This window comes from Martes martes (genome assembly GCF_963455335.1).
Source record: "Martes martes genome assembly, chromosome: 11".
NCBI classification, from domain to species: domain Eukaryota; kingdom Metazoa; phylum Chordata; class Mammalia; order Carnivora; family Mustelidae; genus Martes; species Martes martes.
The window spans coordinates 103,623,695-103,636,841 of NC_137899.1; the positions used below are offsets into that span (position 1 = coordinate 103,623,695).

At 45.0% G+C, this 13,147-nt stretch overlaps 1 protein-coding gene across 7 annotated transcripts in view; it reads left to right on the forward strand.

Annotated features, from left to right (window-relative positions):
- Positions 1 to 347: 347 nt before the first annotated feature.
- ACTR3B (actin related protein 3B) overlaps positions 348 to 13,147 on the forward strand; it is a 77,904-nt gene continuing 65,104 nt past the window's right edge. For 4 of the 7 annotated variants that reach the window (XM_080818381.1, XM_080818383.1, XM_080818382.1 and 1 more), the window contains exon 1: positions 348 to 477. In XM_080818381.1, coding sequence (XP_080674507.1) covers positions 434 to 477 — 44 coding nt within the window. In that variant the 5' untranslated portion in view covers positions 348 to 433. The remainder of the gene's footprint in view (positions 478 to 13,147) is intronic. The other 3 variants (XM_080818384.1, XM_080818387.1, XM_080818386.1) reach the window with 3 other exon arrangements.

The window sequence follows — 13,147 nt, forward strand, 5'->3', positions numbered from 1 at the left end:
TGAGAGCAATAGGTCTTGAGATAGAGTAAGGTGCAGGGAGGGGACCTAGTTAGGATGATTCGGGACAACTTCCTGAGAAGGTGACATTCCAGCCGAGATTTAAAGCATGAGAAGGAGCCAGGCCCCGGAAACGAGGTCACGTTCACGGTAAGTCAGTTAAAAATAGCCCCCCAACCTCTCCAGCAGCTGTATTGGACGTCCACGCGAGGCGGCCTCGCCGCCAGTAGTAAAGATGGCGGGCGGGCGGCTGGGCGGGGCGGGGCGTGCCCGCGGCCTGATTGGCCGGCGGCGCAGCGTCACGTGGGCGGCCGCCGAGCATCCGGGCCCCCGGCGGCGGCGCTGCGGAGGCTCCCGGGAGCGGGCGGCGCGGCGAGCGCACGGCGGCGGCGCCTCCCCGGCCGCCCGCGTGGGCCAAGCGGCACGCGTGCCGAGCATGGCGGGCTCCCTGCCTCCCTGCGTGGTGGACTGCGGCACCGGGTAAGAGCCGCCGGCGCCCGCCCCGCTCCCGCGCGGCCCGCCCCTGCCCCGGCGCCGAGCACCTGCTCCGCGGCCCGCGCCGGCTCACCTGGCGGCCGCACGACGCCCCGCCGCGGGCCCCGGCCCGGCTCCCGGCCGCCACCTGTGCGCCCCGCCCCCGCCTCCCGGCCCCCGGGCCGCGCGCGGCGGCCGCTCACCTTGAAGGGCGCTGGTCGCGGCCGCCGCGCGCGCGCCTCGCCTCCCGCTGCACCCCCTGCTGACGCTCCTTGCCTCGCACCTGCGCGGCCGCGCCCCTACCTGTGCCCCCCGGTGCATGTCACTTCTTGTCGTGATCCCGGACCGCTGGCCGGGGACGGCTTCACGTCGCTCCACCAGCCGCTCACCCCCGGGGCGGCCGCTCCGCTCGCTCCGAGCGCCGGTGGCTCGCGCGGGCCGGGCGCTCGCTCCGGTCCGCGTCCCCTCGCCCTCTCGCTGGAAAACAAACGTGGGAAAAGGCTCCATTTTGAAAAACAAAGTCTGGATCTGGGAAAGCCTCTTTGTGGCAGAGTTTGTGCTTTCTTCCCCCCTCTTTACGCTTTGGTCGAGAGTGTTGCTTCCGATGTTGTGACAACACGCAGAAGGGACCTCGGAGAATTTCCTGCGCTTCCGTGGCCCGAGCCCGGTCGGGCGGAGGCCGGCGCGTCCCCCGGCCGCCGCCGTCTCAAGTTCAGGCTCGCCCGCGGGCGTTATCCGTGAGGGGCTTCGTGGCACCGCCTGGGAGAGTAAATTGAGTCTCTTCCAGATTTCCCGACACGGGATGTTACGTATTTTTGTCAGAAAATCTTCCATGGCACGTTCACCTGAGCCTTGATTCTTTTCTGTAGAAAAATGCACTTGGTTTGGTTTCCTTGGCAACCTTGTGGGGGTGTCGTCTTTAATTTGCTACAGTCCATCTCCTACGGATCGTGCTTTCCTTGTGCTGCTGAAGCCACGAGCCTTGGTTCCAGACTGGAAAAAGCGGCCTCCTGGCTTGTGCTGATGCTCTTTGAAATAAGTATTGTATCAGAAGTTTCGTGGCCCTTTACTTTAGAAGTTGCTTTGCTACCCAGAACACAAGCCAAAGTCAAAATGGCTACGACCCCCGCCTCCCCCCCATTGTTGCATCCTCATGCATTCCCTTCTCCCACAACGTGGGTATTCATCCCCTGCCCACCTGAGGTCTGGTTGTGTCAGGAGTGAAGGCAGCAGGTCAATGTAATTTTTCCACCTGTGCATGTGAAATTTTGGCTTTTGTATTTTTGGTCTTGTAAACCTATTGAAATCTAGAGCATCTCTTGGTAATAGCATTAAAGGAATGCCCCCAGAGTTTGTCCTACCTTTAATATTAGTAAGCTGGGGCCTTACTCATCATTCTTGCTATAAATGTCTAAACCGTGGTGCTGCTCTGACCTTTTGAGGTAAGTGGTAAATGCAACTTGGAGATGTAACTTCAGTATATCATCGTTTTATGACCCCAGATCAATGCAGTTGTCTTTAGTCTGTTGTAGGCTTTGGCAGTCTGTTGTACACAGTGGCAGGGAATCGTCTCTCTAGGTTTCACACGGACATATTCTGTCCTGGAAGCGGCTGTGATTTACCATGGATTCCCAGGGTCCGGAATACGGTCAGAAGGAACAGCCTCGGAGGGCTTAAATTTACCTGAGCATATCAGTAGTTCTTATATTTCCCAGAGAGCAGAAATTGTTCTTAACTTTTACGTCAAAATAGGAGCCCAAAAAGGGTAAAATGCCCATAAAAATAAGGACAAAGGGAAAAGACCTAGGTAGTCATCCTAAACTGTAGACCGGTGGTCACTGTACTTGGGTCCCACATTTGACCTTAGTCTGCCTGTCTGACAAAATTATTAGTCATTGTCAGTTAATGCAATTCTTGTCATCAAGAAGGAAGAGAAATACCCGCTTCTTGGGTGAAAAAGCTTTTTCCTAGTACTAAATTCTAAAAGAAAAATTCATGTGGAACTACACATAGTGAACAGTAGTGATTTAGTAGACAGTGTACCAAATACTACTTTTTATGGTAAACAAAATTCATCCTGGTAGCCGTGCATCCTCCTCTAATAATTCCTGAGACCAGCTCAGCACCAGTGTGTGTGGGGGGGATGGGTAATGCCGACCAAGGTACCTCTTTCATCCAAAGAAAAAGCTTATTTTATATAAAGGGATTACAGCACTGCCTTGTTTTCAGAGAATATTCCACAAATTCTGGTCTCACTTCTCCTGCCCCTTTTTTTTTTTTTTTTAAAGATTTTATTTATTTATTTGACAGAGAGATCACAAGTAGGCAGAGAGGCAGGCAGAGAGTAAGGGGGAAGCAGGCTCTCTGCTGAGCAGAGAGCTGGATGCGAGGCTTGATCCCAGGACCCTGAGATCATGACCTGAGCTGAAGACAGGGGCTTAACCCACTGAGCCACCCAGGCGCCCCCTCTTTTGGTATTTAAAAAAAAATTTTTTTTTAAGTTATCTCTATACTCAGTACAGGGCTTGAACCCACAGTCCCGAGATCAAGAGTTGCACGCTGCACTGACTGAGCCAGCCAGGTGCCCCTTTTCTTGTATTTTTAAACTTACTTCGAAAAAATTTCAGATTAACTGAAAAACTGCAAGAAGAGTACCAAAAAACATTACCCCCCCATATATATATATATATATATTTTAATTTTGTGGGGGAGGGAGGGAGGGAGAGAGAGAGGAGCAGGTGTGGAGGGAGGGCAGAGCGAGAATCTTAAGCAGACTCCACAACCAGCATGGAGCCCGACGTGGCACTGATCTCACAAGCCTGAGATCATGAAGTCAGCTGAAATCGAGAGCCGGATGCTTAACTGACGAGCCACCAGGCACCCCTCCCTCTACTATATATTTTTCATCCATTTTTACCAACTATTAACATTTGCTTTATCATTCTCTGTATAACCTATACATATTATTTTTCTGCGCTGTTTGAGTGAGTTACAGATATTGTGCCCTTTTATACCGAAATAATTCAGTGCATACTAAGAAGAGGGACTTCTGTATAATCAGAGACCAATGATCTAAAGTAAAAAAGCCTGACTTTGACGCAGTGGCGCTCTCTAATGTGCTGTCCGGATTCCCACAAGCAGTCCCGTGTGTGTTGTGGACTCTTCTTCCTCTCCCTCGTCCAGCACTGCACCTGTCTTTCAAATCTCATCCAACGGGACCAGGTCCTTAGCCTTGTTCTGGTTTTCAGGACATTGAGATTTTTGGGAGCCAGTTGATATGGGTATTGTCCCTCAGTGTCAGCTTCTCTGGTGTTTCCCCATGAGAGATTCGGGGTATGCTTTTTTGTCAGGAATATTGCAGAAGCAACACGAGTCCTTTTTAGTGCATCCCACCAGAATCTCCTCAGCCCCAGCATTCCTGAGATCTAACCAACATGTGACATTGTGTGAATTTAAGGTGTACGGCATTTTGATCTGATATATTTATGTATTGCAAAATGATTACCACCATAGCTTTAGCTCACACCTCCCTCACATCACATAGTTGCCATTTCTTTTCCATGGTGAGAATGTTTAAGTTCTAGTCTCTTAGCAACTTTCAGGTTTATAATACAGTGTTACTGACTATAGTCGCTGCACTGTACATGAGATCCCTCTAGTTGGACGGAAGGCTTAAAATAGTGATATGCCTCCTTAAGTTCACTGGGTTATTTGGATAGGCAGATGTCCCCTAGATTCCCCCATTGCATCGTTAGTTTTTCCCTTTGTAATTAGTGTCATTTACGGAGAGAGATTTTGAGATTATGTAAATACCTGTTCTTCCTTAAACTTTCACCCATTAGTCTTTGTATCCGTTGGTGATTTTTGCCTCATTGATAATTGCAGTGATGATGACCTGTTTGTGACTACTAATACTCTGGTGTTATGTCTACATTTATTAGTGAATGTTTTACTATAAGGGCACACTTTCCCATAGTTCTCATCTACTTATCATTTGTGTGGGTTATTTTATTCAAAAGGTCATTCTTACGATATTCAATGGGTTATTATCTGTTATTGGCATTATTTGTTTTGATGCTTAAATTGTTTGAGATTTGACTAATAAAAGCCCATTCAAACTGTTTTCTGGTGTTCTTTAGACATGTCCCTATCTTTTTTTTTTCTTTTTTTGAGCCTGTTGCTATTACCAATAGAGACTGCAATGATCATCTAGCATGTGCATGCATATTTTTGTATTTTTTGCTGGGTATCTCTGGGATAGATTTCTAGAAGTGGGATTTCTGGGTCAGAGAGTAACTGCATATGTAATTTTGCTACTCGGTGTGAAGTCCCACTCAGCAGTGTGTATCCTCACCAGCAATGTATGAAACTGCCTGTGTCTTCACCAGACTCACTAACAGAATATATTGTCAATTTTTTTTTATTTTTACCAATCTAGAGGGTAAGAAATGATAATACAGTTTTAATTTGCATTTCTTATGTGGGAAGAAGGGCATCTTTTCATTTGGTTAAGAGACATTTACATTTCTGTATTGTGTCTCATCGTTTCTCTAGCCCATTTTTCTGTGTGTTTTTGGTCTTGTGTTTCTTTGATTTTGGAAATATTAGGGTGTGTTGGAGGTCCCACAGACTGCTCCTGGCTTCAGCGATCTGCTAGGAGCCATTCCAGGACTGTAGTGAAAAAGTACAAAGCAGAATCAGCCAAGGGGAAAGGCACACGAAGCAGAGTCAGGAGGAAACCAGGAGCAAACTTCCGGAGTCCTCTCTCCCCGGAGCTACGCAGACGTGCTCCGGCAGCCCCCAGTTCTGACAGCACACCAAGGAAGCTCGTGAAAGACTTGGTGGCCAGCGTTGTCGAGGCTGGCCACGGCACCCCTGCCTTGCACATACCAAATTACAGAACCCCAGAGGGAAGGCAGACAGGTGTTCAGCCTAAACTACTACTAGCGTGGTTGAAGTACAGTGAATGCCATTGAGGAATGGCGGGAACCCTCCTGAGCCCAGAGTTCCAGATGCCGGCTGAGTGGCCAAGCCTGCAAGCAGGGTTTCTGGAGAGCAGTCTTGGGCCGGTGAGCTCTTTTCTCCACTTTGGGGCGTTAGCTCTTTAGGGTGGAAGTCACAAATAATGTTTCCTGTTAAAGAACTGAGATATTTTGCTAATTTTTTTCTTTTTAATTTAGTTGGCAGAGACACAGCGAGACAGGGAACACAAGCAGGGGGAGTGGGAGAGGGAGAAGCAGGCTTCCCGCCGAGCAGGGAGCCCGATGTAGGACTCGATGCCAGGACCCCAGGATCATGACCCGAGTCAACGGCAGATGCTTAATGACTCAGCCACCCAGGTGCCCTCAAAGGTTTTTTAAAGTAATCAAATTTATTTATTTTTTTCCTTATTGTTTCTAGATTTTGAGTCAGAGTTAAGAAAGTCCCCCCACCACCCCATTTCCAGGTATTATGGTGGTTTTTTTCTAATGGTTTCATTCCTTCCCTCCCACCACCCTCCCATTTAAATCTTTAATCCATTTGGAATGTATCCTGGTATATGGTATGAGGAAAGGACCCAGTTGGAACTACTACTGTCTTTTTTCCTTCTGGCGATCCCATTTTGTTGCAAAATCATTTATGAAAAAAAAAAAAAACAAAAACCCAAGAAACAAAACCCCGTGCTTGGAGATTCTGTCTTTATCATGTACTAAATTTGTCTGTGCAGTTGTGTTTATTTCTAGACCTTGTTTCGAGTTGCTTTAATCTATTTATGCATAAGCCACCGCCACCACAGAGTTTTAATTACTGAGGCTCTAGAATGATTTCATACCTGGTGAGGCTGGCCTCGCCTGCACATTCCTTTCTGTTTTTAGGGTTTTCTGCTAAGTTTTTGCTTCTTGTTCCTCCAAATGAAATTGCAGTCAGCTTCTCTAGTTCCACAGGGAGAATGCCTTTTGATTTGGATTCTATTAAATTTGTAAGTTAATTTAATGAGGACCATCATCTTTGTGATGGTGAGTCCCCCCATGGAAGAACAGGGCATCTCTTTCCATTAGATCACGTCTGTTTTATGTCTTTTAGGAACACTGTTTCCCTCAGGTAGATTTCTTGTTAAGTTTACACCTCGGTATGTGATTTCTGTTTTGCTCTCCTAAATGGTGTCTTCTTTTTCTTTATGTTTTCTGTTTTTCTCCAATACATTACGACTCTTAGTTTTTTTTTTTTAAAGATTTATTTTTATTTGTTTGACAGACAGAGATCACAAGTAGGCAGAGCAGCAGGCAGAGAGAGAGGAAGGGAAGCAGGCTCCCCACCAAGCAGAGAGCCCGATGTGGGGCTCGATCCCAGGACCCTGGGATCCTGACCTGACCCGAAGGCAGAGGCTTTAACCCACTGAGCCATCAGGTGCCCCAAGGCTCTTAGTTTTTTTGTGCCAATATTGTAACCTGCTACTTTGCAAAATAGGTTGTATTTATTTAGGTTGTATAAATTTTTTTACTCTTAGATTGTATAAATGTTTTCCCTTGATTTTAGGGTTTTCCAGATATGAAATCTTTGGCAATTAGACAAGGTTTACCCCTTCTTTTCTATTGGTAGGGACTCTGTTTGCCTTTTTTTTTTTTTTTTTGGACACCTGCAATGACCATTACCTCCAAAATAATGTTAAATAGGAATGGAGTTAGTGGGCATTATTCTTTTGTTCTTTGTTTAGTGGGGGCAGCTTCTGGTGTTTCTAAAATAAGGTGCTGACCTATGGAATGGAAGAAGATATTCACAAATAACAGATTGGATAAAAATCTGCAAAGAACTTATCAAATTCAACACCCAAAAAACGAAAATCCGGTCAGGAAATGGTTAGAGGACATGAACAGACATTTCTCCAAAGACGACAAACTTACAGGCTTACAGACATGAAAAAGTGCTCCACATCCCTCGGCATCAGGGAAATACAGACCAAACCCACAATGAGGTACCACCTCACACCAGTCAGAACGGCTAAAAATTAACGAGTCAGAAAATAACAGGTGTTGGTGAGGATGCGGAGAAAGGGGAACCCTCCTACACCGTTGGTGGGAATGCAAGCTGGTGCAGCCACTCTGGAAAACAGCATGGAGGTTCCTCAAAAAGTTAAAAATAGAGCTACCCTACGACCCAGCAATTGCACTACTAGATATTTAATACGAAGGATACAAAATAGTGATCTGAAGGGGCACATGCACCCCAATGTTTATAGCAGCAGTGTCCACAGTAGCCAAACTATGGAGAGAGCCAAGATGTCCATCAACAGATGAAAGGAAAAAGAAGATGTGATCTATTTCTACAATGGGATATTACTCAGCCATCAAAAAAGAATGAACTCTTGCCATTTGTAACTATGTGGATGGAATTAGAGGGTATTATGCTAAGTGAAATAAGTCAGAGAAAGACAACCATATGATTTCACTCACGTGGAACTTAAGAAACAAAACAGATGAACATAGGCGAAGGGAAGGAAAAATAAAATGAACTCAGAGAGGCAGACAAACCATGAGAGACTCTTAACTCTAGGAAACAGACTGAGGGCTGCTGGAGGGGAGGTGGGTGGCGGATGGGGTAACTGGGTGACGGCCTGACGGAGGGCACGTGATGGAATGAGCACTGGGTGTTACATGCTACCGATGAATCACTGAATTCTACCTCTGAAACTGATAATACACTGTATGTTAACAAAGTTGAATTTTTAAAAAACAGATTTTGTGTATTTATTTGACAGCACAAATAGGCAGAGCAGCAGGCAGAGGGAAAGGGAGAAGCAGGCTCTCTGCTGAGCAGGGAGCCCAATGTGGTCAGTATAAGTGTGAGTGACTTATAGTTTGTGTTTTGGGGGGAGTCCCTGTCAGATTTTGAGATCAGTGTTAGACTCTCTTCACAAAGAAATTGAGAAGTGTCCCTTCTCTGTCCGTGCTCTGGAATAGTCTGTTGTAGTGGGATTACCTGAGTGTTAAGGTCTTGGTAGAATTACCCCATGAAACTGTCTGGACTTAATACTTGCGTGTGGGGAGACTTCTTCTCAGCCTGTTTCTTATAAGCCTGTTGGACGTTCCATCTGTAGTGGAATCAAGTTTTTCATTTCATCTAGATTTTTCAAATGTATGTATGTAGTAGCCTCATGATTTACACAAAAAATGTCCTCTGCATTTATGGTTATTTTCCCTTTTGTCACTCAAATTGATTGTGTTTTGTTTTCATCCTTCTTGGTTTACCTAGTGACTTGTGCATCTTTTTTCAAAGACTGAGCTTTGGGGTTTATTTACCAGTTTTGTTATTTTTCTGGTTTTTTTTTTTCTGACTCATTTATGTTGCTTTTGTCTTTATTTTTTTTTCCTGGCTTTCCTTTATTTTTGTCTTCTTGTTTTTGAATTAGATGTTAAATTCATTTTTATTTTTTCCTCTAATTGAAGGGAATGAATACTACAGAATTTTGGTTGTTAAATCCTAAGCTGTATGTATCCCTTAGATTTAGATACATTTTTTTCATTGTAATTTTAAAGAAATTTCTGTATTTTTCTTTTGAGTTTCCCCCATAACTAGTATTTCTATACTAGCATGTTTTAAAATTTTCAGGTATAAGGGCCTGTTTACTTTTTTGTTTTTTGTTTTTAATTTCTAGTGCTGCTGCAGTGTTGCTCAGAGTGCTATTAGCTTTATTTCTCTTCTTTGGGCTTCACGGCGTCTTAGATGTGGTCCGTTTTGCGCAGGTCCTGCCTGTATGTGAAGATCTCTTCTCTGTCAGTGGGTTCAGAGTTCGACATGAGCTGCCTTACTCATGACGGTATTTCGGTCTGTTCTTTTCCTCCACTTACTCTGTGTTGGACTGAGCGTGTGGTGTTGAGTCTTTTGTCATTATTTCCCGCTGCTTTGTGGAAGGCGCTGCTGCCTCACGGAGCGCCTCCCCCAGCTCTTGCTGTCCCGTGGTGCTGATGTCCTGTTTCCAGTCTCCTCGAAGCCTGAGATCTGCTTTGTCAGAAAGTAAAAGGATGGTCAAAAATGTACCGAACAGAGGCCGCCCAACAGAACGCAAGAGTATGATTTAAACGTGATGTTAAAAGTTTTGGTAAGCATTTTGATTTTATCAGAGTAATATGCACACTAATTAAAAGAGTCCAATAGTGCTCAGAGGCCAATGTGCAAACACGTGGGGTGCTGTCCTGCCTGCTGTTCTTTGTCTTTGCCCAGAAACAGCTACGTTCAGCTTTTAATCTGTGTCTTCCAGCATTTATGGATGCCCATGTTTCTAAGTAATAGGCACATGGATCTATTTTTTGATTACCAGTTTTTCACATTATCTGTTAATTTACTGTTGTTAGATGACAGTGTCTCTCATCCTGCCTTTGCTCTGTTTCTCCTTCCCTGTTCTCCTAACAGAGAGAGAGTGTTACATTTTCCACTTAATTTGTAATCAGCAGTTATACTGTTATGCCTATGCAAGTATATGTCCTCATTTATGAAAGTTTACCACAAGTATTTTTTTCTCTTACATTTTGTTTTTATGGAAGTTAATGATTGCCTTTTTTGTTTTCTTTGTATCTACTGCTAATTATTTTCCATATTTTCAAGTAGCCAGCTTCTCAGTACAGTTTTCCACAAGGCTAACCACATTATAGATCCTACCAGAGTCTGTCTGTTTTTGGAGACTTCCCCTTTGCAGACCTCTGTCCTTCTCTCTGGGGTGGTTGCCTCCCAGGCCTGCCACATAGCCTGGGACTTCCCTTATAACCTTCTAGGCCTTTCCTTTGCCCTTCTCCTGGATTGAGTATATTTTCTGAGTCCATTCCTTCCTGCTGTCTGCTTTCCTCCCTGCTTGTAGTCCTCCCTGCTTTGGGGGGCAGGGACAGTGACCTAGCAGTGCAGGGGTTTGTGGTGAGTGCCTTTGCTGTGCCTGGGTCCTGAGTCTCATGTCTAGCCATCTGACTTGTGCTCGTTTGTCATCCTGGCGTCTCCTGCCATCAGTCCAGGGGTTCATGAACCGCTCTCCTGTGTGTCTGTTCCGTGTCTTCTTTTTTGTTTTTTTTTCTCCTTTGTTTTGGTGGAGGGCATCCTCCAGTAGCTTTCTCAGAAAGGACGTGTGGGAGGTGAATTTTTAAAATGTCTTGCTTTTCTGAAATGTTTTTTCTCTAATCCCTCACTTGGTTGATGGTTAGGGTGTAGTATTCAGTGTTGGAAATAATTTACCTTCAGAATTTTAAGACACTGATTCTTTGTTTTCTTGCTTCTGGTTTTGCTGCTGAGAAGTCTGAAGACTTTGTGACTTTGACTCCCCCATTCTCCTTTCTGGGAGATTTTAGGATTTCCACTTGGTCACTGGTTTCTGAAATTTCACAATGATGTGCCTTGAAGTAGGTTTGTTTTCCTCTGTGCGGGGCATTTTGTGAGTTCCTGCAGTCTGGAAGTGAGCATCTTTGAGTTCTGGGTAATACTTTTAGATTATTTCTTCCTCCGCTGTGTGTGTATCTTTCCGTCTGTCCTGTGCTCATGTGCATGCCCTTTCTGAAACTCCTGTGGTTTCTGTGTAGAATTCTTGGGCTGTCTCTCTGATTTTGTTGTCTCTCTCATTTTCCATCATCCAGTCCTGCTTCCTTGCTTCTAGGATACACCTTGCCTTGTCTTCTTACCCTTCTCTTCAGTGTTTTCCATTCTGCTCTGATGTTCAATTTCCAAAGTTCTTTTTGTTTTCTAAATGTTCTTTTACTAATAGCCTCTCATTTTGTTTCTTAGATGTGGTGTCTTCTCATAGGGTATTGAGGTTCGTGGTTTTCTTGGTGGTTGTGCAGGTTTCTCCCTGAGTAGGTTTTGTTTCTTCTGAGTTGGTTTTTGATTTGTGGGCGCTCATCCCTATTTGGTGATAGAGGCTTTCCTTAGATGTTGGTAATTCCTGGCTGCCTGCTCATGATGAGAAGTCAAAAAAATAAACTGTGCATTGGACTCTCAGTGTGTAGATTAGTTATTGATTTTGAGCTTCTCAAAGGGTGATACAGGCAGATTGTTTTTTGGGGAGTCTCCTGGGATTTAGGGTCTGTCGATCTTTCCTTTTGAACTGCTCATTTCCCCAGAGATTCTACTTGGGATCCTCTGTTTGGCGGGCGGGGCCTGGGTGCTGGTGTTCGGCGAGAGGATAGGAAGAGAGAGGAGGGCGTGGGAGAGGGTGTCTGAGCATCCGTGTTTACTGTGGATGCAGGCCCGAGGGCCTTTGGTGTCTGACTGGTGCTGGCTTCACCGGCGCTCAGTGACTCCGAGGCCAGAGACCTTTTGCTTTACCACCTCCAGAGAGTCAGCGTCTGGAGAATGCTGGGGTCAGGGAGGAGCTGTGGCCCCCAGCCTGTGGGCGGGGAATCTCACCCGGGCTGCCTGGTTTGGGCCCTTGGGTCTTACTTCCACAGGCTCCTCTGCAGCTATCTAGTTCTGGAGCAGGCTTGTGTGCTGGGCTGGCTCTCAGCTTTGGCCTCTGCCTGTTTTCTTCTCCCAAAGCCGGTTACCCCAATCCTCAGCTCCTCCGAACCAAACCTTTGTTACTGGTGCCTCTTCTTTTCTTCCTATGGTTGTGGTTTAACACGGATTAAAAAAACCATTTTGTTTTGATTTTAGTGGGGCTTTGGGACAGAGTAAAATAATTACATTATATATTTAGTTCACCATTTTAACCTGGAAGTTAGAGTTCACTTTATAGTGATCAAAATCCACAAAAAGACCATACCTCATGGTCTTATATTTACCAAACACAGATCAAAAAATGCTGCTTATAGAAGGACAAATGGAGAAGTATATTCACTAATGGCAAATTTACAGATCACATAGACAAAGAAAAAAGGATATTGGATTTAGAGAAAATAACGAGTAAATTTGAAGTTATGTATTGAACTCTTTGTCCTGGAAACAGAGACTACCCTTTTCTATTCAGTAGCCCAAGGAATGTTTGAAGCACTTGGTCGTGTTATTAGTTTAGAGGATACAGTGCAGAGAGGGTGTATATTCTTTAGAAACGGTAACTGAGATCTGGAGATAGTTTTAGTTTAATCAGAACTGTAGTCTAAGGCAGTTGCAGTCACTTTTTTTTTTTTTTTTTTAACTGAAAACCTCAGGAAGGAGTAGAGCTGTTTTGGCTGAAGTTTGGGGTATAAGACTGGACCTCATAAGGTGTCTCAATGGAAAGAACCTCCCTACAGGGTACAGTTTGAAAAACACTGTTCTAGGATGTGACATTTCCACTTTTAAACATAGATTAATTGAGCTTAAGTTGTCACCTTCTGCTCTAGACACATGGTTGTAGGAGGAATTTTAACTATATATAAATATGTTGAGTTGACAGTAGTCAGATTAATTCTCTTGACGGCAGAATTGAAAAGTCTGTGTGTTACTGCTGTGGAAAAATAGTGGCGTTTACCAGAAGAGTGAAAGAATCTTTGCACCAGGGCTGTTTAAAATGTTTGGGGCAAATGAGGATATATTGTATTTACGGAAGGAGACTTTGGAAGGGTACGTAAGACTAGGAAGCGGTGCAAGGCAGAAGTGGGGTGCGCGGTACAGGCTGGGGAGTGAGACTTCTTCACGGATACCTTTTTAGGGTGTTCTGAAGTCTGGACAATGAGGACAGACTTGTGCACAAGGCCGAGTGGTAACTGTGGGTATTGCCTTATACAGCTCCTCATTCTGTTGCTGT